The 25,718-nt window shown below is 43.8% G+C and overlaps 1 protein-coding gene across 2 annotated transcripts in view; it reads right to left on the bottom strand.

Moving 5' to 3' along the window:
* The window catches only part of SOBP (sine oculis binding protein homolog), a 170,996-nt gene that overhangs the window by 4,699 nt on the left and 140,579 nt on the right, over positions 1 to 25,718 (bottom strand). For both annotated transcript variants that reach the window (XM_055260445.2, XM_055260437.2), the window contains one exon: positions 20,108 to 22,063. In XM_055260445.2, the coding sequence (XP_055116420.2) occupies positions 20,111 to 22,063 (1,953 nt within the window). In that variant the 3' untranslated portion in view covers positions 20,108 to 20,110. The remainder of the gene's footprint in view (positions 1 to 20,107; positions 22,064 to 25,718) is intronic.

Genomic DNA, 25,718 nt, shown 5'->3' with positions numbered 1-25,718 from the left:
AGCTTATTTTAAGAGAATGGTAAAGTAGACAATTTGTGCTGTTTCCTTCCCTCTCACCACATACTTGCCGTGTCTGGGACACCCACAAAGGCCAGATGGTGGCAGTACAAGTCCCTGTCTGCTAACCTTTGAGGAGGGGGCGGTATTGAAGGCATCCTCATTTGTCCTTCTGGCTCTGGCTGGTTCAGGGCAGCCCCCTTGTTGGTGACACAGGAAAAGACTCTGGAATCGATGAAAACGAAGAACCAAGCTTGGGCTTCACTTTTCTGATATTTATTGGTATGCAAGGTATGAAATCCAACAGAGTGGGGAGGAAACAAGCTTGGATTTTTAGAAAGTGATCATGGCAGGAAGTTCCAGAGTCTGGAGCTGGTTCTATTTTGCCCTTGCCAAGCAGAAGAATCTTACAAAAAAACTGTCCTCCATGTCTAAATGTCTTCATCTGTGCAAAGGGGAAATTACTACAATAAGTGAAACAGAGACTCGAGTTACAGTCCAAATGCCTCTGACTGGCTATGTGACCTTGGACCTGTTCCTCAGCCACCCTCCCCCAGAGCCTCGATTCTTGTACTATGTTCCTCAGCCACCCTCCCCTCAGAGCCCTGATTCCTCCTCCATGTTCCTCAGCCACCCTCCCCTCAGAGCCCTGATTCCTCCTCCATGTTCCTCAGCCACCCTCCCCTCAGAGCCCTGATTCCTCCTCCATGTTCCTCAGCCACCCTCCCCTCAGAGCCCTGATTCCTCCTCCATGTTCCTCAGCCACCCTCCCCCAGAGCCTCAATTCTTCCACTGTGTTCCTCAGCCACCATCCCTCAGAGCCTCGATTCTTCTTCCTCTGTGCAGTGGGGGCCTGGGTGAGCTTCAGTATTAAGTCTTCCATTTCTCACATGCTCAGATTGTGGAATCTTTCAACAAAAGCCAGTATCAAATATGTAGAATTATAAACTTGAACAACTGGATATTAATCTGTTACCAGTACATAAGGAAGCCCATGAACTTCTGGACCCTGAACTCCAAAATTTCAGAAAGAGTCTCCTTCTCTCAGCACACACAAACATACACACACATCTATGGCAGAGGTTTGTGGAATACCCCTTAAAGCAGGGGATTCTGGGGAAGTGGCCACAATTGTGCCTCACACTTGGGTTTTCCTCTGATTTGGGCATTTGTCTGAAGGCAGGATAACCCACCCCTGCTACATGGAGCATCAGACATACACAATTACATACAAATAAGCCCATTTCTTATGCTATATATGTGTCATACATGTACTATGTATGTACCATACATACACGCTGGCACCACAAGGCACGGTCTCCATCGGGCATGTATGACCAGCTATCTTCAGAATTCCAGGCCTGCCTGCCCCTTTTGGCCAGAGGAATGAAATATTTCTCTTCATGGAATGGTAACTGCACACCAAATGCACTGAGAGACTCTCTGTTCACCTGGTGAGTCACTTTTCTGTTTCATCAGGGAAGCATGGCCAAGAATGTGATCTAGATACTCAAGCTCCTTTATAACACAAAATTTTCCAGAGAATTATAGATAGCAAAACTGTGCCTAAATACATTCTCTCAATGTTGATACTGTCGAAATATGGCCACTTTCACCTTTACTTCTTTGACCTTTATAGCCTAAGACTTTCACTGGTAGCATTTCATAAAACTTCCAGGCAACCACTCCCAAAAGTAAATGTGTGTTCAGAGAAAAATGTCTGTCTTATTCTACATCCCAACATTTCCAAACTAGCTCTTTTGTGGTGGCATATTCCACCTCTACCAGGAAGCCTGCCTCTATTAATCTAACCCATTTTCTAAACTTGTATTATTTCCTTCCTGAAATACTTTTGTAATTAGCATAATCAAAATCCAGTAGGTCTGTCCTGTCTTCCTCATTTAGAAGGCAATCTCCCCATGTCTGTCATATTTATCCCCAGGAGTCTAAAACCTTGTGGCATCAATTCTATGATGTGCAAGAAATGCCTGCTGCCAGCCAGCTTGCCTTTGTCCAATTACCCAGGCCCTAGCAGAGATCCACTCACTTGGGCACGTCTGCCCATCACTTATCACAGTTAAATACAGCCATTACGTGCTGGCTGCGGCAACGCTGTTTATCTGGGACAATAACGAGTCCCTGAGGACTGGATTGCTCTCAGGTAGCCGCAGCTATTCTGGGACACTCACAAGGGTAGAGCCCTGCGGTCAATGAACAGAGCCGCCTGCACTAGCTGATAAACTCTGAGCGTGATGCCAGATAGTGGTCCCCACACCAAACCCATCCCAGGAAGGAAGGTTTTTGCCAAAACATGATTCCTTCTCCCCTCCATCAACCGTTGCTTCATGAAGAGTTTTTAAATGGCTTTTGCAGGATAGAAATTGTTTTCATTTTTGAAGAGGATGGCATCTCTTTTCTTATAGCTCATTAACTGATGAAGATACAGGCATAAGGTGGGAGATACTGCAGGTTTGGTTCTAGACCACTGCAATAAAGTGAGTATTACAATAAAGCAAGTCACATGCATTTTTGGGGGGTTTCCCAGTGCATATAAAAGTTATGTTTATACTATACTGTAGTCTATTAAATGTGCAGTAGCATTATGTCTAAAAAACAATGTACATTTCTTAATTTAAAATACTTTTTTTGTAAAAAACAAAAAATGCTAACAATCATCTGAGCCTTCAGCGAACCATAACCTTTTTGCTGGTGGAGAGTCTTGCCTTGATACTGATGGCTGCTAACTAATCAGGTGGTGGTTGCCAAAGGCTGGGGTGGCTGTGGCAATTTCTTAAAATAAGACAACAATAAAGTTTGCCACATTGGTTGATTCTTCCTTTCACAAAGGATTTCTCTGTGTCATGCCATGCTGTTTGATAACATTTTACCCACAATAGAACCCTTTCAAAACTGAGTCAATCCCTGCTGCTGTTTTATCAACTAAGTTTATGGAGTATTCTAAATCCTTTGTTGTAATTTCAACATTGTTCACAGCATCTTTATCAGGAGCAGATTCTATCTCTAGAAACCAATTTCTTTGTTCATAAGAAGCAACTCCTCATCTGTTCAAGTTTGATCGTGAGATTGCAGCAATTCAGCCACATATTTAGGTTCCCCTTGTAATTCTCTTGCTATTTCCATCATATCTGCAGTTACTTCCTCCACTGAAATCTTGAACCCTTCAAAGTCATCCACGAGTGTTGGAATAAACTCCTTCCAAACTCCTGTTAACATTGATATTTTGACCTCCTCCTATGAATCACAAATGTTCTTAATGGCATCTAGAATAGTGAATCCTTTCCAGAAGATTTTCAATGTACTTTGCCCAAATCTGTTAGAGGCATCACTATCAATGGCAGCTAGAGCCTTATGAAGTGTATCTCTTAAATGATAGGACTTGGAAGTCAAAATTCCTCCTTGATCCATGGGCTGCAGAATGAATGTTGTGTTAGCAGGCATGAAAACAATTAATTTCTTTGTACTTCTCCATCAGAGCTCTTGGATGACCAAATGCATTGTCAATAAGCAGTAATGGTTTGAAAGGATTATTTTTTCCTGAGCAGTGGGTCTCAACAGTGGGTTTAAAATATTCAGTAAACCATGGTATCAACAGATGTGCTGTCACCCAAGCTTCGTTGTTCCACTGACAGAGCTCAAGCAGAGTAGATTTAGCATAATTCTTAAAGGCCCTAGGATTTTCAGAACAGTAAGTGAACACTGGCTTCCACTTAAGGTCACCGGCAGCATTAGCCCCTACGGAGAGTCAGCCTGTCCTTTGAAGCTTTGAAGTCAGGCATTGACTCCTCTCTATCTATGAAAGTCCTAGTTGGCATCTTCTTTCAATATAAAGCTGTTTTATCTATACTGAAAATCTGTTGTCTAGTGTAGTCACCTTCATCAATGATCTTAGCTAGATCTTCTGGGTAGTTTGCTGCAGCACTTGCTGCTTCACCTTGCACTTTCATGTTATGGAGACAGCTTCTTTCTTTAAAGCTCATGAACCAACCTCTGCTAGCTTCAAAATCTTTTTCTGCAGCTTCCTCCCCTCTCTCAGCCTTCACTGATGAAGAGAGTTAGGGCCTTGCTCTGGATTAAGTTTTGGATTAAGGAAATATTGTGGTCGGTTTGATCTTCCATCTAGACCACTCAAATTTTCTCTGTATCAGCAATAAGGCTATTTTGCTTTCTTATCATTTGTGTGTTCACTGCAGTAGTATTTTTATTTATTTATTATTTAGAGACAGTATCACACTCAGTCACTCAGGCCGGAGTGCAGTGGCATGATCACAGCTCACTGCAGCTTCAACTTCCCAGGCTCAGGTGATCCTCCCACCTCAGCCTCCTGAGTAATTGGGACTACAGGTGTGCACCATCACACCCAGCTAATTTTTCATATTTTTTGTAGAGACAGGGTTTTGCCATGTTTCCCAGGCTAATCTTGAACTCCTGGGCTCAAGCGCTCCGCCAGCCTCAGCCTCCCAAAGTGCTGGGATTATTACAGGTTTGAGCCATTGTGCCTAGCCATGGAGTAGCAATTTTAGTTTCCTTCAAGGACTTTTTCCTTGCATTCACAACTTGATTGGCACAAGAAGCCTAGCTTTTGGCCTGTCTTGGCTTTCAATATGCCTTCCTCACTAAGTTTAATCATTTCTAGCTTTTGATTCAAAATGAGAGACATGGGTCTCCTCCTTTCACTTAAACATTTAGAGGCCATCATAGGGTTATTAACTGGCCTACTTTCAATCTTGTATCTCAGGAAATAGGGAGGCCCAAGGAGAAGGTGAAAGATGGGGGAACAGCCAGTTGGTGGAGCAGTCAGAACATACGCAACGTTTATTGACTAAGTTCACCTCTTATATGGGTGCAGTTCATGGTGTCCCAAAACAATGACAATAGTAACATCAAAGATCACTGATCACAAATCACCATAACAGATATGATAATGAAAATGTTTGAAACATTGTGAGAATTACCAAAATGTGACACAGAGACATAAAGTGAGCACATGCTATTGGAAAAATGGCATTGATAGACTTGACAGGGTTGCCACAAACCTTCCATTTGTACAAAGGCAATATTCGTGAAGCACAATAAAGCGAAGCATGATAAAGTGAGATATGCCTGCAACTGAAAAACATTCCTTCTCCTTTCGAGTCTACAGCTCATGGTAAGGGGAGGGTACGGGAGCCAAGGGTGAGTTTCATCTTAGCCCAGTGTTAGGCTCTGGTCTGAATCGCAGCTTCATCACTGTGATGCTACTCACTCTATGGCTCTGAGAAGCTAAGGTTCCTGAGTACTAAAAATAAAATAAAAATAAAAATAAAAATTAACCAATTATAAAGCCTGTTTTCTTTAATTTTTAAATAACTTTTTCCTTTAGCTATATCCCTTATTTTACTCGTTAATCAGTAAAAATTATAACCATGTAAGACTCCCTACTGGGATAACTCTATCTTTAAGTCTTCATTTTACAAATGAAAATGTTGTTTTCCTTTTCTGGTTCTATGGGTTAGGGGAGAGCAGTCTGTTTTTTCTTATAAGCAGTCATTGCTATTTCTTGCTGACCTCTAAAAGTTTCTGAGGGGCAAAGAACCCAGAACTACGGAGCCCCCTCTTGTGCACTCACTTAAGTAAGTCCTTATCTTCACCCTGGACAATGGATCCTTTTTACTAAGTTCTTTCCAGAACCTGGAAGTTTAAGCAAACCAAATGACCAGGTCTCTGGCAGGCCCTCTTCCAAAACCGTGGAGGGATTCATGACTAACAGTGTACTTTTCTTTTTCCTTTCTTCCTTTTTTTTTTTTTTTTTTTTTTTTTTTAACAAACACACTATAGCAGATGGCTCTGTTCACTCCCGAAAAAGAAAAATAGAATAAAGAAGAATTACATGATAGAGCTGTTCTGCAGGAAATTTTGAACAAGAGCCTAGGTCCTATGCCCTGGCTTTCAGAACTAAGTACTTCCCATTGTGGTTTATGTCTTCAATGAAAAGAGTTTTCTTTTTTTTTGAGACAGGGTCTTGCTCTGTCACCCAGGTTGGAGTGCAGTGGCACCATCATGGCTCACTGCAGCCTCAACCTCTTGGGCTCAAGTGATCTCAGCCTCCCAAGTAGCTGGGACCACAGGCATGCACCACCAAGCCTGGCTAATTTTTTTCTAATTTTTTGTAGAAATGGGATCTCCCTGTGTTGCCCAGACGGGTCTCAAATTCTCGGGCTCAAGTGATCCTCCTGTCTTGGCCTCTAGGCCTTGCAAAGTGCTGGGATTATAGGCATGAGCGATGGCTCCTGATGGTTTTTTTTTGGTAGTGGGGGCGGGGCAAGGTCTTGCTCTGTCACCCAGGTTGGAGGACAGCTGTATGATCATAGCTCACTGCAGCCTCAAACTCTTGGGCCTCAGCCTCCTGAGTAGCTGTGTCTACAGGCATGCCCGGTTAATTTTTAAATTTTTTGTAGAGATGGGGTCTCGAACTCCTGGGCTCATGATCCTCCCACCTCAGCCTTCCAGAGTCCTGAGATTACAGGCATGAGCCACTGTGCCCAGACTAGGAGTCAAATTTTATTGCACACCTAATTTACATCAAATACAGCACCAGGCATTTTTATATACTTTTTCACTTGGAAGCAAACAGCAATGCTACTGAAATATTTATTACTATCTCCATTTTACAGATGAATAACTTTGCCAGGAAGGGTTGCTGGAAATAGGAAAAGGTGGATGGAAGTCCAGCTTCTAGAACCCCAAAGTCCAGTTTCCCCCTCCCGCTGGGAGTGCTGACTCCTAGTCTATGTTCCATCTCCCCCCTTCTTTGCCCTGACAATAGGGTGGCAGGGTCACAATGTCAGAGCTGTAGAGTGCCTTAGAGACATACATGGCCTAACACCCTGCGTTTGCAAACGAGAACTCTGAAAAGTTATTTCATAAGAAAAAAACCCCACATTTTCATCAAGTCTCATCCAACACACGAACTAGCTGATGTTAGTTCATGGAACTCAGCAGGCCCCTGGCCCACAGCTCTGCTCCCCTCTCCCCACTGTGACTACAGGAGCAGGTGTCACTGTGTCCCTGTTAAAGTGGGAGATGCTAAGTCCTAGATGAAAAAAGGACAGGATCCTTGTCCTCTTCTGATTTCTACCACCCTGACTCTCAAGACTGAGGCCTTCCAAAAATTCTGCCTATGACAAAAAACCCAGATGTTTACTGTGTTAAGATTAAGTGTGTTACTTCTCTATGTTATATGAACAGAGGCATTCTAGGTGAAAGAGAAAGAATACAGAGAAAAAAGCAGCTTCATGTGGCAAGTAGCTTTGACCTGTGGGTCAACAGCAGATTTTAGGATTTAGATGAGGTCTGGGAAAGCAGTCTTCTCCACACTTGATTCATTCTTTACGACCAGCCCATTAGCAGAGAGAGGGAGGCAGAAAGCTTCAAATTAGTAGAAATGCCATTGCAAAACGTAAGAGCTATAATACTGATTTCTCCCCCAACAGCAAAAACGATGGAGAGTGTGGTTAATAACTGCTTTTCTGCAACCCTTTAACCCCTCAACCCTAGATGTTCAGGCACAACCTATTTTCTCTCTGGAACTGGCTTCCTGATGTGAGGAAGCCACGCCATGGGTGGCAAAAATATGACTCTAGTGCTTGGCACAGGGCATGTAACTGAAGCAGCTGCGGTCGGATCCCATGTCCCACCGAGAGGAAAGGCAGATGAGGACTCAGGTTCTAATCCTGGCTGCGCCACCTTGTGACCTTGGGCACTCGCTCTCTTTGTTGCAGTCTCAACTTGTAAAAGTGGAACCAGAGATTTTATGAGAATTTCTGGAATGGTTTCCCTAACCTCTGAGGTTGACAACGTGGAAGTGTTTCATTATTTTCCATTACACATCCAAGGGAAGAAGTTCTGGGCTGCAGGGGCTACCATGACAATTTTTGTAATAAGCATCTACTATGAGCCAGGTAGCTCCGACATTTTAACTTGTTATTTACATTGGAGCTGATAACTGCACGAAGTAGGGGTTATTATCTTCATTTTTTATACATAAGCCATGGACAGTGGTTTTGCATGGAAACTCTGGAGCCAGGCTGCCAGTCATATCTCAGCACTGCCATTTACTGGCCACATGACTCTGGGTGGCATACTTAACCTCTCCATGCCTCAGTCTCTTCATCTGCAAAATGGGCTTAATAATGCTAAGTCTCATGCATTGTTGGTATGTAGCATTTAAAACACTGCCTACACGTAGAAAGTGCTCAATAAATATTAGCTATTATAATTATTTAATGAGAAAATGCAGGCCCAGAGAGGTTATAAAACTTGTCCAAATTCTCACAGCTGGTAAGTGACCCAGCCAGTTTTCAAACCCAGGCAGGTCTCACTCCAGCCCCGAGCTCTGTCCTTAGGCAATGCATCCTTTCTAACAGGATGGCAACTGCCATTTTAGGGCATCTGTGATGAGCCACACCTTATACATTTCCTTACCTGTCTCTTACAGCAATCTTATTACTCATGACATAGAGACTGAGGCTCAGAGAGCTGAAGTCCCTTTCTCCCTCACCTGGTAAGTGTCTCTGCTGGGATGTGAACCCAAGCTGGTCCAACTCCAGAGCAGATATTCTTTTCCACTAAACCACACTGCCACCTTCCTTCACCACCAGGAGCCCACTGGCACCACATGTGGAAGCTTCTGAAGGTTTACAGCCTGGAAAGTCAAAAAAGAGAAGAGGACATCTCCAAAAGGTTGCCAAACTTTCTTAAAAGTAGCTGCAGGCCATGGGAGGATCTGATTCTGATTCTGAGAAAATCTCCGGAGATGTCTAAGGAATATAGATCAAGCCCCCTGGGCCTTTCTGTTGCCCTTCGGTCTAAGCATAGACAGTCTAGGCATCGCTGTGCAACCTCCACATTCTGCATCCGTGAAGTCCGCTGCTGCAAGAGCCAGGGCCTGCCTCTGTGCACGCATGAAACAGCAGCCCACGTCTGCCCTTCCCTGCTGGCTTAAGGCACAGAGCTGCTGGTTGGTCAGAAGGGTGGGGCCTCTGTTTCTGTGGCCATCTGGAGCCAAGCCAGCATCTTCCTTTTTAGACCCTGGAATGGTCTGTTGATTGTGAGATTTCCTTCCACTGTGCATTGTGACATTTCCTTAGGCCCACTCAGCACAAAGAAAGTTCTTCTCACTGTCCAGAGACAATGGCTTTCCATACTTAACCCATAGATCTGGCAGCACATGTCCCTCGCACTCCAGCGATGACGTTCTGCAATGTTCAGAATCAACTGCTGGCAATTAGCCTGCCATCAGAACGCAACCATCAGCTTTAGCAACGCCAGTGTTGCAGTCTACGAACAGCTGCTCAAGTAATTTTCCTCAAACACAGATTTCATCTTGTCATTCTTGTGCTTGAGGCCACAGTGACGTTGCTCAATGTATTGAGTACAAATTCCCCAAACTCCTGTTCTACCACCTTCCCACTCTCCTCCAGCCTCATGCTTCTCACCCTCTGTGGACAAGCCCTTTGTTCCAGCCAAGCGAACCGGAACGTCATCCCTAACACAGCTTGCTCTTTTCTGTGTCTGTGCCCTTTAACATGCTACTTCACCCCACATTTCTCCACCCTTGATCGCCAGCCCACATCCCTCCTCAGGTTCAGAATTCAGAATTCATCTACCAGAAGGCACTACATCAAGGCAGCTTCATTAGCTGTTCCTCTATGGAGACGCTTTCATTCATGTGATCACTGAATACTTGCGTGCTCATTCTTCCAGCCCCTGTGCTAGGCACTTGGTTACAACAATGAGTGAACTGGACCTGGTCCCTGCTCTTGCTGAAGCCTACTGTCTGCAGTGTCACATCGGTTTGCAGGTTCTGCATGTTGCTTGTAAAAGTGACCTTGGCTTTTTTTTTTTTTTGGTCTCTCAGTAGGTTATTAGTTCTTCAAATAAAGTCAAGGACTCCTGCCACACACCCTCCCCCACTTTTTTCTTTTCTGTCTTTACCTCTCTCTCTCTCTCTCGTCTTTTAATAACACAGACCTGAGCAAAGTCAGCATTAGATACTGTTAGTGCAAAATGGATACGTTTTACCCTATAGGGAAATAAATGAAGACTATCTCTGAACTACGAATGAGCAAAAGGGGACTGCTTCCCTCTGTTTGGATATGATGAGGAGTTATTAAGTTTCACAGATTGTAATATATGAATTAAGTATAAATTTAGGATTTATAAAATCCAAAAATAGGATTTTAAAAGTTATTATTGCTATGCGTAGGCCACACACACACATGCACACACACACCCAGAGCTAAGACAAAGGACAAGTTGATCACCTGATCAGACAATGAGAAGTGCTGTCAAAATCAGGATTAGAACCCTGAACCAGTAGCCCTCATCTTCATTTGCAAGGTTATAATGTTCTTCCACCAAAAATTTTTCATAGTCTTTCAATCAATATTTAAAGTTCATGTTGCCTAAACCTTGGGGATTATGAAAATAGCCACTAAGTCCCATGTTTATGATGCCATCTTATTTAATGGGAGGATTGAAGAGACCTGCATGTATTTTTGGTTTGGCAAATCTTAGAACTATTTTTTCAACATTTGGGTTTGGATAAAACCAAAACTTATTTTGCCAAGCACTTTGGCCTTAATTTTTAAACCCATGTGTATTTTAAAAGAAATTTGATCTATATGTTTCTGACTCATTTACACTTAACTCATGAGAATGCTGTTTGGTAAGAGCTATTAGATGTCCAAGCAAGTTTATGAGCCTTTTAAAGCCTTCTTTTCCCCGTTCTTACCAGAAAGTTGTATTTTGCCAGCCATAAAAGAGTGTGAGCCCCAGGGGCCTGTGATCACTTTGAAATTTATAACCTCCAAAGCTTAAATGGATTCTACGTTTGGAAAAAGGGTTTCCCCCTCCTCTTTTTCATATTAAGTGCACAAACAGGCTACCTGTGATAAAGACAGGATCCTATGTCTTAGCTTCCAAGATGGCTGAAGGCAAATAGTAAAGAATTCAATCCAACCACCAATAAATTGTCCCTAAGACATTTCAGAGGAACAATATGACACTTTAAGTTCATGTGGACACAGACTGAGATCCAACACTCTAATGGGAAGTTTTTTGTTTGTTTTTTGTTTTGAGATGGAGTCTCACTGTGTCGCCCAGGCTGCAGTGCAGTGATACGAATTCGGCTCACTGCAACCTCTGCCTCCCAGGTTCAAGCTGTTCTCATGCCTCAGCCTCCCGAGTAGCTGGGACTACAGCCACGCGCCATCACGTCCAGCTAATTTTTTGTAATTTTAGTAGAGACAGGGTTTCCCCATGTTGGCCAGGCTGGTCTTGAACTCCTGACCTAAGTTTGATCCACCCGCCTTGGCCTCCCAAAGTGCTGGGATTACAGGAGTGAGCCACCACACTCACGCGTGGGACTCAATACAGTTCAAGTTAGAACACTTTAGCTTCTGAGTGCTGGGGAATTTCTTTGTTTTAAATCACAGACAACCAATCTTGTTTATGATTTTTTAATACATTTTTAAAATAATAAAATAAGCTGATTCTACTAAAAATGACATTTGAATTAAAACCAGAAAAGCAAGAATGTGAATGCATGCTGCAGCGACTTCACCTTGTATCTTCTATAATGATGCTCAGATACTACTCAACTATAGTATTCTAGTGGGAGAAGGCTTTTGGGTAAAGTACTTAAAAATGGCTTATAAAGGCCAGGCATGGTGGCTCATACCTGTAATCCCAGCACTTTGGGAGGCCTAGACGAGTGGATCATGAGGTCAGGAGATGGAAACCATCCTGGCCAACATGGTGAAACCCCATCTCTATTAAAAATACAAAAAAAATAGCTGGATGTGGTGGCGCGTGCCCGTAGTCCCAGCTACTTGGGAGGCTGAGGCAGGAGAATCGCTTGAACCCAGAAGGCAGAGGTTGCAGTGGACTGAGATCGCGCCACTGCCCTCCAGCGTGGCAACAGAGTGAAACTCCGTCTCAGAAAAAAATAAAAATAAAAAATAAATAAAAGCTTATAAATATTTAAAGTATAAGCATCTAACACATTATAATGACAAAGTTTTACATTTAACCACATGTGCTCCAAATATCTTGAAATTACTCTAAATATGGGTTTAAAATATCAAAAGAGCTTGTTGATGGGATGCAGAGCTTTGCAGAGAAACTTAAACCTGATCATTCTTGCTCCCACAACACCCAATCTGCACAATTTTTAAAGTGTGCATGTGTAGATTCCTTTGGAAAGAGATCATGTTACAGTCTGAATTTCTAAAACAAGAGTTGAAGGATCAAATACAGGGTTTCCCCTTCTCTCACCAAATGCCGTTTAGCCACTTTGCTTCTAGATAATTTGTTATTGTAGGTTGGTTCAAATTTAAGACAGTAACATTTTAGAAACACTTGCAGAACTAAGCCAGCTGCAAGGAGGATATCATTACAAATTGAGACACATGTTGTATGGGAATACCATTCATTTTCAATACCAAAAACATGTCTGGGGAAATAAGCCATGCAAATGAGGGAAAGATCTACTTTTTAGTTGTATTTTTTTGGATATTAGGTCGATGTTCCATATCAAATGAATTAATGAAGCATTTCTCCCTTTTGTTCTTTAAGTACTATCAGTCGCATTCTTACTTCCCTTTTTACCCAAAACAAAACACAGCTTACTATATCAAAGACAGACAACAAACCAGAGGTTCAGAGGGGAAAATGATGAGACAACTAGTGCTGGTGCAGCCAAATATCTGGATGGGAATGAGGCTGGGAGCACTGGAAGCTTTGATTTGCCCCAGCCCTGACCCCTTGGCTACCTGGAAAGCCAGGTCTGCTCTGCCCCCATCTCTCTACTCAGGGCTGTACATCTGGGCCACACAGTACAACTGCACAAGCATTTTTTGCTTATGATCATAATTCAGTCCAAGGAGTGGCAGAGTTAGGTAACTTGACTGATTTCCAATTTAAAACTATGTAGTACACTCGGGACTATTTTAAAGCATTAGAGAATAATTCCAAGTTTTTGTTATTGTCATTTGCTTTTGCTCCAGTCATTTTTCACTAGAATCTTTTCGATGACCCTTGAAATAAGTTTTGTGCATGTGTGTGTACTTCCCCTCCTTGTTGACGGTCTCATGTTCCCAGTCCTGGCCCCACCCTATTTTTTTTCTATGCTGTGGAAATCCACAAATCTGGAGAAGAGCTCTCTGCAGTTAGTATTTAGAACTGGTGTCTGAAATGGCGTTTACCCCATTTCCTTGAGAATGGGACCCTGTTAAACGATGCCAGTGCTAAATTGTTTATTTTTTAAAGCTAATTTCTTTCTTTCTCTGAATGAATTTCGTTTATGCCCTTTGAGGCAATAAGAAAAAGTTTACACATGCAGAATGCATTGCCCTAACATCCATCCACACAGAAAGTGCTATGCACTTAAAACAGCAACTGAAGGATACAAAATAAGTTGTGCAGGACATGGTAAAAGAAAACAGCATGGCCACCCCGTCCCTTTGGCACGATCTCTTAGGCAGGAAAGTCTGGAAAAGGCGGGGAGTTCGGGTGAGGGTAAGTGTTCCACAACATGAGGTAAGTGTTCCACGGTGCAGTGTATTTTGGTTCTCAGTCATCTCTGCCCCTCTGCAGCACTTGCCTGCATGAAGGTAGGTGTAAATGATTGAACATGCTGCACAGGCAGCAGCTTAGGCCGGCAAGGGAGTGACTTATTGGAAACCAGTCAGGGAATTGATTTCCAGTGCCCTCCTGGGCAACGGCTGGTAATAGCTGGCCGAACGCGTCTCTCTTTCCAAGTGCAGTCTCTCCAAGTAAAGAGGCATACTGGGGAGATAGGGAACATGGGCAGCACTCCCAGACACTGCCATATCAATGCCCTGGTGTTCACCGATCTGTCCACCTCTCTGACTCTGGCCATTCTGCTTTCTTGGCCTCAGTGGCAAGGTAGAAGATCTTTCCACAGAAGAACAGTGTCTCCCTATATCATACAAATTTTGAAGGTCCAAGTGCTGGGGAAGTATCTAGCTTATTTCTTTTCTTGCTTCTCTTTTCTTCTTTCATCATAGACCCTTGTGGGAAATGGTAACTTGAAGAAAAGTCTATAACCTTTTGCATTGTGTCACTAAGGCAATCTTATTGAGGCAAGTGCTACATGATGTAGCTCCAACTTTGATTCTGCAGTATTAGGTCCACAGCAGAAATTGTCAAACAATATATTCTAAGTTTTAAGAGAAACTTTCCATTAATTCAGCTTCCTCAGAGAAACAAGAAAAATTTCAACTCAGATATTGCTCCATAATAAGGTAAGATAGTCCTTCAGAGATATAGAGCATACTTTTTCTGGAGCCAAAATCTATGGACCTCTTCTCCCATGAAAATGCCTCTGTGCATAGGCACATAGAACTTTCCATGAAATTTCAGGGGGAGTTGCTGAAGGCCATCCATGGGCGAGTCCAGGGGGCCAAGAGACCAGCTTTAGGGAGCTGCCATATGGATCTGGAGACAGAGCCAGGACCAGTGCTGCACTAGCATGACCCTGAGTGGGTGCCTCCTTCAAGTCTGTGCCCTAAGCCCTTCCTTTGCTTCCCTCTAGTCCCAGTACTGCTGAAGATGGAAGATTATGGGTACATCTGGAAGTAATAAATATCCAGTCACAGATGTCATTTCATATCCCATCATAACCTGATTGACATCATATATAAAAGTTGGATGCTTGTTCATTAAAACCTTCCCTCCAAGTCCCTGGTCATAAGCGTTAACATGGTCCCAGCAGCATTGAATGGGACATACCTCAGGCCAATCTTGGCACCATTCATTCCAGAAAACTTTCCCCTACAAGTCTGAAATGATCACAGGAAGCACACTCCCAAGTCCTCCCACTAACATGTGTCCATGACACAGACCTGGTGTCTTCTTTCTGGCTCTTTGAAGTAGCTCTACCTAGAACTATATGTGCCAACTGCATCCTAACAGACAAGCTAACCCTTACCTTAGGGATTGTCACCAATTAATATTCCCAATAGTCAAGTACTGGACCATTAGATAGCACAAGTCTGACACAGGATCCGAGCACATCCCATTTATACTGATTTCCTCTTGTCACTCTCATTTTCCTTCTTTTCCTTGTTTTAAAAGTAGACACCTATAGTATTGTTTCGAATGTATGTACTGACTTCCCAACCTCCTCCCAGACAGCCTCCTCTCTTGAACTTCTCAGTTTGAGAAACTAAATTGGCAAAAAACTTATTTGTGACCTTCACCCTTTTGGCTTCTCCAGCGAAGCAAACCCCTTGCCTTGGAACAGTTGTTTCTAGGACTGTGGCTCCATGACCAGACTAATAATTAAACTCCAAAAAGCCAAACTACAGGTGCCTCCTCCAGCTTTCCATGAGAAAATAAGAAGTCAAGTCCCCTCTGCTGAGCCTGGAGTAGTATCATGGAATTGGGACCAGGAAAAAGGGTCTCATATTTTCTTTCTGGTTTTTGAAACTTAGAAATTTGGGAGCCACACACACCAACATGGCACATGGATACATATGTAACAAACCTGCACATTGTGCACATGTACCCTAAAACTTAAAGTACAATAATAAAAAAAAAAAAAAGAAATTTGGGAGCCACAAAGGTGGAAAGTTGTATGGACCTGTTGCTCCTTGAGAATGGAAAAAGTGATGATGAAAGGGTTACTCCTTGTACACATTTTTTCCATTGATTATTTTACTTAAAGAGTCTATGTCATTTCCCTGGACTACTGAGGAGGGGGAATATTTTCTTTTGAATATCTTCAAACATTTGCAAATGGTTACTCTGAACTCTCCAATGTACCATAAACAAGTGTAAACTGTAGAAATGCAGAAAATGTACAAATACAAACAGCTATCCCCCAAGCTCCTAGGCAAAGACAAAGAAGGGAGTATTCCATTTATAAATGGAATTCTTTGTGGATAGAATAGTTTGGAAAATGTTTATACATTGTTTTCCTTATTATTTGGGGGGATATTTTTTCCAGCTTACAGAAGCTGCAGAACTGGTATTTGGAGTCTTAAAAGTTGAAGATCAAAGGAAGTTTACAACCTTTAAAATCTTCAACTAAATTAGTTCTGCATCTGGGGAAAATAGCTGTCCACTGAAATCATTTGTAATCATATCAACACACAAGAATGCATAAAGGCAGGTAACCAGGAACAGAATAATTTCCAAATGGGGAAAAAAAACCTGTAATTTACAAAGAACTAGCAAATAAGACTTCCTTGAAGACAACTGTAGCTGCCTCGGTTGCTAATTTCTAGATACTTTGGTCTGCTTTTGATTTATTTTAAATGATTTTTTAAAACAGTACTACAGACCGGGCGCGGCGGCTCACGCCTGTAATCCCAGCACTTTGGGAGACCAAGGTGGGCAGATCACTTGAGGTCAGGAGTTTGAGACCAGCCTAGCTAACATGGTGAAACCCCATCTCTACCAAAAATATAAAAAATCAGCTGGGCATGGTGGCATGTGCCTGTAATTCCAGCTAGTCAGGAGGCTGAGACAGGAGAATTGCTTCAACCCAGGAGGCGGAGGTTGCAGTGAGCCCAGATTGCGCCACTGCACTCCAGCCTGGGCAACAGAGCAAGACTGTCTCAAAAAAATAATAAATAAAATAAAATAAAAATAATAAAATAGTACTACAGTATGAAAAAGGCAGACATAGTGAGAAGAATGAAGATGCTGACTGAAGTTATTGACAGATTATCCTATATAATATATAATGAATATATATGAGAAATAATATATAATGAATCACCAACAAGCACACGGAGAAATCATTCACCTCCACCTCACCCACCACATCTCAGCCTGAGTTTTGGTTTTGGTTTGTAACGCTTTCCACTTTGGCTTTAACTTGTCACCAGTGTTCAGCATCAGGGCACAAAAGCCATACGGTCCTTTATTCAGTGGATACATTTCCAATTTCCCCAACCATATGAACGGTCTGGGTTTCTGAAGGCATAGAAGAAAAACAGCACCACATGTGCACAAAAAAACAGGAAGGGGCCTGGGCGCGTTGGCTCACACCTGTAATCCCAGCACTTTGGGAGGCCGAGGTGGGTAGATCACCTGAGGTCAGGAGTTCGAGACCAGCCTGGCCAAAATGGCAAAACCCTGTCTCTACTAAAATACAAAGATTAGCTGGGCATCGTGGCACGTGGCTATAGTCCCAGCTACTCAGGAGGCTGAGGCAGGAAAATCACTTGAACCCAGGTGGTGGAGGTTGCCGTGAGCCAAGGTCGCGCCACTGCACTCCAGCCTGGGTGTCAGAGCCAGACTCTGTCTCAAAAAATTATAATAAATAAATAAATAAATAAATAAATAAAATAAACCAGGAAGGGCCAGAGAATGTGAGTAAATTGTGGCAGGTTGAGACTGTGCTGTGAGGTGACACGGAACTTCTGAGGGCAAGAGGAAATGTGATTTAGTGGAGGAGAGGTGGTTTTTCCCCCATCTGAAATCACTTGCCTTGTCACTCTTTCGTAGCTGACAAAGCCTGAGTATTTCTGATTTTAAAGAAAAGCTGTAATTTCTTGGGGGACCCATCATTGAAAGAACTCTTCACTCTCAAGAGGTAGTGGGCAATTTGATCACCACATCTTCTGAAATTGTCTGGAGCCAGGTTAATATCTTTAATGATTCTGGTCCACCTACAAGACTGATTCTTTATTCAGAAACTTATATCATCCAAATAGCCAACATATATTTTATGTTTTTATGTTATTTTGGTCCCATGCTACTCATACGTTAGTGTCACTGTTCTTGACCTGGTCACTTCTCACTCCAGTGATGGTATCATAGTAAAATCTCTCACCCTCTCCCATTCTTGTTTCAGCCTCGCCTGAATGAGTGATATTAGAATGTGTTTAAAGTGACAATTTCCAATGCTTTCTGACTTTCTGAAGGCCGTCACCTTTTTTGTCACACACCTTCCCATTACTCACAGCTTTGTCAACCAGATTAAATTACTCTCGTGAAGAAATCAGGGGCATTTTCAATTGAGGTGACTGTGAGAAGGCTGAGGCCATCTGTCTTCAGGCAGCAGAACTTGTAGATGTAAAATCAAGAAGGAATGGTGAACTCATTTTTAGTATTCTTCCTCTACTGGCAAAACCATCAGAGGAAAAGGAAACCTCGAACGATGGTGGCTGAGAAACCTTTCTTCCACAACCGACAAGTCTCCTTGCTCTGGTCTGTGCTTCCCAAGCAATCTCCTGGCTATGCTAGGGGCCCAACTTAGAGACCAGGGACTGGACACACCACAGCAAGTGCTGTGCTCCACGTTTGTATTTCCCACTGTAGAGTAACGGGTTGGTAATGTAGGCTTGTTGGTGCTGCAGAAACAAGAATTCAACTGTCTGAACACTTAGAGAAGTTAGGAGGTAGACTCAGTTTTTGTTTGTTTGTTTTTTAAGAAACTTTCTCTTACGACAACTGAGGGTTGTTTTACCCACTGAGGTGGGTAAAACAATTTTAGTATGTAGGGTAATAAAGAAACTAATTAGCCTATTCTCCTATAGTGGTTTTTAAAAAAATGCAGCTCTGGAGTCAGACAGCCTGGATTTGCAATCTCAACTCTGCTAATTTGGTAAAATCTTGGGCAAGTTACTTTAATGTTTCTGTCTTGTTTTCCTCATCAATAAAATGAAGATGATAATTGTCCTATGGATCCAGATCCAAATACTACTGAAAAACACTTAGAAGACAGCCTGCATACAAATGTGAGCAATTACTCATCTTATGAGATCCACTCTCCTGGCCCCCGCTTCTTTCCTCCTGGAGTTTGCACTCCCACCAGATGGGGGCACGCCATCATATTTGCCTTTGTATCTCCCTAGTCTCTGGAAGGAGCAGTCTACAAGTCAGGTACACTTGTACCTATAATAATAAATGCTCATCTCTCTTCTTCCTCTCCATAAGAAGTTGATAAACTCAACTGAATTTGGGCCTGTTTGATGCCCACTTGGATAGAGCGGAGAGCTTGGGCTGTGTCTGACAGGCCTGAGTTGAATACTGCTTCCCCATGTACGGGCTCTGCTTAAGGCACAGTATCTAAGCTTCAACTGTCTCCTTGGTGAGATACAGATGATGCCTATTCCACCAAGATTGGCAGGAGGAGCAAATGAGGCTACCTCTGCCTATGACAGGCACACATGTTAGTTCCCCCTTCCCAATACTGAAAAATTTAACTAACTCTCAGCGGCTCACTTGGCATTAGGCAGGAGTCTATGAGGTCAGAGATGTGCAGTGTCACTCACTTAGCAATGCCACCCTCTTCCCTATCGAAGCCTCCCATTACCTGCAAAGGTGAGCAACTCATCAGCTGAGCCGCCGGGCCCCAAAAGGGGGAGAGAGCAAAACTGGTCAGTGACGCTTGAGGCCTACCCTGGGGGACGCTGCTTGGTGCCAAACTGCAGGAAGGAGACCCCACGAACAGGAAAGACACCCTGCCAGGCAAATAGGACTCAGTGGCCTGGGTTCAGTTGACATATGCATGTAAGAGTTAGGTTTCACTCTCACTTTACAAATGGAATCCTGTCCTTATCAAAAAAATTTGGTGACATTCTGCCAATGAGGCAACCAGCTCTATTTAGTAGGTGGCCCAGCTCATGGGTTCACTGGACATTTCACTACTGCCCTGCAACGTCATGATCGCACATTTAGGTGTCCCAAGTTAATCTCTTCTCCCTCCCCCCATCCTCCTCTTCTCCAATAGGGTGATTTACGGAGATGAGCATGATAATAAAAGTGTAATTGGAGAGACAGTATTTCATGACAGGTTGGAGACTGAGCTCTCCCCTCAAGTAAGTGACCTGGGGCTTGGCACTCACACGCTGTGGCTCAGTTTCCTCGGCTGTAAAATGGGAATGATGCTACTGAACAACTCAGCATCAGAGCTGCTGGCTCAGAATGTTGATAGCGTGACCACACCGGGTGCAATATAACACACACACGGTAAAATCATGACTATAATTACAACTCTCGCTTCTGCCTTGTCAGAAGTAAGGAGAGGTGCACTGGCTGGTGCGGAGGAGTGCCCGGCGGACATACAAACCTTTTACTTATTCTGATTTCTAATTCGGAGGCACCTCCTTTTGAGCGGCGGCTCCAGGTCCTCGGGCCCGGCGCTGAGCATGGGCGAGGAGATGATGCACGGCGCCATGGCAGCCTTCTCCGCGGGTTTTGGCACAGGCTGGATCACGCAGCCGGTCTTGGGCAGCATCCGCAGAGCATAGGCATGGTCCTCGTCCGCGGGGTTATTAAGGTTCGGGTCTGACTTGTCGCCCCCCGCCAGGGCCTCCTCGCCCATCAGCTTTTTGGCCGCCTCCCCGTCCAGGTGGCAGTTGGAAGCACAGTTGTTCTCCTTGACCGATTCTAGCTCGCTCACCGCCGGTTCCTCAGGCGACAGCAGCTTCTTGGGGGGCGCGGGCGGCGGTGGCGGCGGCGGCTGCTCGGGAGGCGGCTCCGCGCTCTTAGCGCCCTCGGCGGCGGCGCCGCGCGTGCCGTTCACGATGACGTTGCAGGCCGCGGCCGCCTCGGGGCCCGCCGGGGCGCCCGGGCCTGGGTCGCCGGCGGCGGGCGGGCTGCAGTGGCCGTCCCTGCAGCCGCCGCAGGTCCTGCGTTCCGCGGCGCCCGGCTCGCGCTCCGCCTTGACGTGCGCGTGCAGCGCGCGGTGGATCACGTTGTGCAGCCGGGCCCGGTGGCCCACGGTCAGGTCGATGACGCCGTCCTGCGGGCCCTGCAGCACGCCTGGGAAGCCGAGCTGGCCGCCCGCGCCCGGGGGGCCCAGGGGACTGCCGGCGCGCCGCGTCAGGTCCACCACCTCGCTCCGGCCGTGCTCGGCGGGCGTGGGCGCCAGGCTCAGGGCCTGGCCCGAGCAGCCGGGGGGCGAGTCCGCGGACTTGGACGAGCCCTGCTTGGAGTCCCGGGGGGACAGGGAGTGTCCGCTTGGCTTGCCGCCCGCCGCCGCGGAGTCGCCAGGGGCGCTCGGAATGAAGTTCTCCCCGTTGCTGGAGAACCCGTTGGGGGGCTTGGAGTCGTTGACGTGAGGGATAGGGATGGGGATGGGGATGGGCACCGGTAGGGGCACGATCACAGGGTACGGCACAAGCAGGGTCGGGGGCGGCACCAGCGGGGCAAGCGACGGCAGCCCGAAATTCATCATCTGGGGTACCGGCATCGGGCCATTTGGCATCATGCTCACTGGCGGGAAGGGAAGACTCGGCAGCGGAGCGCCCGGGGGCGGCGGGGGCAGCAGGCCTGGGGGGTTCCCGGGCATGGTGGGGGTGCTCGGGGGGTGGATGTGGGGCGATAGCATGGGCCGGTGCATGGGGCTGGAAGTGGGGCCCAGGTTTCTAGGGCCACCGGGCGGGGGCCCGATGCCGGGAAGCATGGGGTTGGACAGGGGGCTGTTGGGGTTGGAGGCATGGTGCGGAGGCCCGCGGATGAAGGGCGGGCGGATCTGCTGCATGATCTGCTGCTCCATGAAGATGGGCAGCGGCACCGGGCCGCGGTTGGTCATCACCATGGGAGGGCTGCGAGGTGGGACGCCAAGGGGAGGCCCGATGCTAGCAGGTGGCTGGACGGAGACAGGAGGGATATTTGGAGTCTCGCTGATGGGGATGGACTTGGGCACTGGCGTGGGGATTTTAGTGACAGAGCAGTTGGCAGTGTCAGATGGAGAGACGGTGGTGGACGCCGACGGGCCAGGGCCCTGGCTTTGGCCAGCTGTAGCCACAGGGGAGGGGGCCTTCCTCCGAGCATCTGTTAGCGGGATATTCCAAGAGTCTGGAGTGAGCAGCTGCACCCCGGTGCCTTCTGCTTTATTTTCCATGGGAGGGTGTAATGTGCTGCACAGCCCAGCTGGAAGATTGGCCTGGGTCTCTTTGTAGAAAATGTCCATTTTGTATTGATTGAGACATTTTGCACTGCAGAACTGAAGCCTTCTTTCCCCGTCCCCAAAATCCAGGTATTCTTTTGTGTGTCTTATGTGCTTACACCAGTCACATACCTACAACACAGTAATAAAAAACCACAACAGGTAAGACAAGCAATTTACCTGGGTAGATGACGTTTCGTGTTTCACATAAAGGTTCTTTTAAACTTTACCAGCACTTCTCAAACAGGTAGAACTGTTTCCTTCTAAAAGGGTAAAATTCTGAAATGTTTGTAAAATGATGGGTTGGCTTTATAAATATGAGCCCTTCAGAATACCAATTATCAAAACCTCCTATTCTTTCTTCTTAAAGAAATTGTGTTGTCCCCTTTAAGCATGACTTAAAGATGGTTCTGAGAAAAGGGAATATATATACCTGTCCAATGTACCTGCCCACACATTTTCACTTGTCAGAGAGGCTCATTGTAAATGCAAACCTAAAGAATTTTGGAGGGAAAGGTTCTCCAGAAAGTTCAATGGGCTTGAAATATTACCCCTTACAATTCTCCTCATGCGAAGTCACTTTACACTGTTGACTATGTTTGATAATGCAGTTGGAAAGAGTGTACTGTGTTAACCAATAACACAAAGCGCTGAACATCATTATGTCTGGCTTCCAAGGAGAAACTTGGAATTAATCATGAAGTCTGTGTGAGGTTTAGCTATTCCCAACCTGTGATGTTGCAGCAAGCTAGAATTATTTTTTGAGCTGTTTGCCCACTCTCTCTCAGTAGTCAGAATTTTTGGTGACATTTCTTGGCAGGCAGTCTTATTTAACAACTTTTCAAAAACCAGAGAACATTTTCCAAAAGTTGTTATGGCTTTTTCCCCCCTTCAAATCTACTCCTGGCAAAAGAAAGACATCACCAAATTTATTTTAAAGTTGGGCTGCAGAACTAATTAAAGGCTGAGAGCTTTTCCCAATTGGAAATCACTAGACATCAAAGTTCAAAAAATACTCATTCTCAGCTTCAGAACCCATTACTTTGGAGAAATTATTGTGATTTCATTAACACATTAATTTTGCAACACCATCAGCTCTCACAGATGGTGAAGACATGATCTACAATTCAAATATGACTCTTGTTTGCACAAATGTCTTTCCTTCATATGGCATTTTAAACAAGAATTAATATGAGTAATCTTGCCATAGCTATAAACAGATAAACAGATGTCAAAATTTTCAATAGTTCTTTCAGTGCCTTACTTTTTTTTGACAGAGTTTTACACACACAATCTTTTTTCTTTTTTTCCTTTTTTTTTTTTGGGGGGGGGGCATTTTCTCAGCACTCAAGCCATATATAGCAGCAAAGAAAGAATTGTGAAACAGTGCAATGGGGAGTCTATTGAATTTGAGTCTCTCCTCCAATAAAGCACTGGTTTCAATATTGTTCTAAATGAGACCCTGTTTTTGTTGAAGAGGCTGTCTGTTGTTCTGTTGTTGGTGCGTGTTGGTTTTTTTTAAAAACTATCATAAACTGATATAATTAAAAGATGATAAATTTTAATAATGATTGGTCACATAAACAATGCAAAAACAACATATGCTGGGCATTTGATTACTCATCTCATTTAACTCTCAGCTCTCCTTGATTGTAAACAGTGGTGGCATGCTGGTATGTGATCATGGGCGAACACACACGTGGCAGATGTGGGTCTGTATGTGTAAATCCACTCTTTTCCTTCTCGCTTTTTTTCCACTGATATTTGCAGATAATAAACTTGATGGTGTGAGATTGAACAACATGTTGGCACACATTCGTGTTTTGTTTAGTCTCATCAAACTGCCCTTTCAAACTATTTCTTGCAAAAAATTTTGGAGAGTGAGAAAACTGCTGAGTTACCTTTGATGATTAGAAAGGCATTCTTTCCATTTAGCTATCAAAACTGTTGCTGTTATTAAAGTGGTAAAAAAAAATTTCAATGCTAATATACTCCTGTGTTTTACTATAGTGTTTCATGTTCCTCTTGAATTAAGGGAAGTTTTTATCATAATTGAGATGCCCAGTTTACAAAAAAGTGCAGAACTGCCTCTGATGAGAAGAGACCCACAGAATCCATCAGACCCTCAAATTTTTCATTTAGATAAAGGTTAAGTAAACAAGTATTAGAAACATGATGCATGTAAGTTATTGTTTTATAAACCTGATCATTTAAATAAAATTAATGTATAATGATATGGCACTTAAATTCCACTATGAAATAAAACCACCTGTTTCTGTTTCAATATTAGGCATCCACAGAAAGCCTGAAGTGCAAATTTACAAGCTTGAAGTGAAGGATCAAAAATAGCTTCTTTAATCATTGACTTAAAAAAATTATCAATGAATTAAACCAATTAAAATAATATACCCATTTTCTGGCATATTTTTTTGGATCTTATTTTTTAGCCATAAGGGAGAAGAGTTTTCTGAAATCCTTAATTGGTTTTTAAATTGCCAGATTGAATTATTTGCCTCCAAAGGATTCCTGTTTCCTCAAGCCAAATAAATATTTTCAAACGGAGTAAAAAATAATAATAATCTAAATATAATTTATATGTTCTCCCTTCCCTTCCTTCATTTTCAGTAATCCAATGATGAATAAGGAATGCTCATAGATCTATCCCAATTGTCAAATGAGAATTCTCCACCATATCTCATCTATTTTGACATAAAAAGAATTACAGACATCAAAGTTAGAAGCAAAATCCTATCTCATCAAACTTTCCCATTAAAGCAAAGGCCTATGGTTAGCTGCTTGATTTTCAGCAGCATCCCAAATTGTTCAAGTAGTAGTGTGACAGTTCATGACTATCTTGTTTTGGGTAACGTGAGAGAGAGAGAGACAGAGAGAGAGAGAGAGAGAGCGTGTCCTTGCCTTATTAAATTTCAATTCAGAATACTGATCTAAAAATACAGAAAAGCAATCTTTCTGATGAAGCAAAAAATTATTAGAGGAAAAACTGTCACTTAAGAAATAATGAATCAAGTCTGTCTTCCAGGACTCATCATTTAAGATGAGGTCAATGAATTTATGGCACAAATGGCTATATCATGTGAGGCAATAAAACACGGTACTATCATTCATTCTACATCTAACTAATGACACACTTCTAGTAATTAAAGATTTCATCATAAGAGCCTGAACTGATTACTTAAGATGTGGTAGTTAGATGAAAATATATACCATATCCCTCTCTCTTTAATAAAACAACATTTGCATATCCAGGAAAACACAACACGTGTCTCATAAACTCTGGTTTTCTGAATTGTGGTGTGGTGGGTTATTCTTTCCTTCTTTCACTGACAGCTTTACATTTTATTTCACTTTTTAACTTTTTGAGGAATTATTTTTTCCTCATTATGCCAAGAAGTACCAAAATTCCTTCAGATATTTTAAAAGATAAAGATTAAGAAGTGCAGGGATTTACGCACTGAGCTCTGGAATGATTTCCCCCTAATTTCACCCCAGCTTTGTTTCTGTTGGAATCTGGCCTCTTTGGTTCCACTTCTCTCACTAACAGGTCCCAGATTGGACAGAGGCTGAAGCTGTTTAATGATGCCAATCTGGGGACCCAATAACCAGCAAATGCAATGCCATTGAGCAAGACAGCTGAAATGCTTCGTATCACAAATACATAATGTATCACCAGGAAGACAAAAAGATCACAAAGGAGATAAACAAATGCGTATTCCATTCAACCCTACAACAGCAGTCCTCAAAAGATTAAATCTACCTTCCTGGGATG

Source organism: Symphalangus syndactylus, chromosome 2, assembly GCF_028878055.3.
Source record: "Symphalangus syndactylus isolate Jambi chromosome 2, NHGRI_mSymSyn1-v2.1_pri, whole genome shotgun sequence".
NCBI classification, from domain to species: domain Eukaryota; kingdom Metazoa; phylum Chordata; class Mammalia; order Primates; family Hylobatidae; genus Symphalangus; species Symphalangus syndactylus.
Note: the sequence above shows the minus strand (reverse complement) of the source record. Positions and strands in the feature narration are given on the sequence as shown.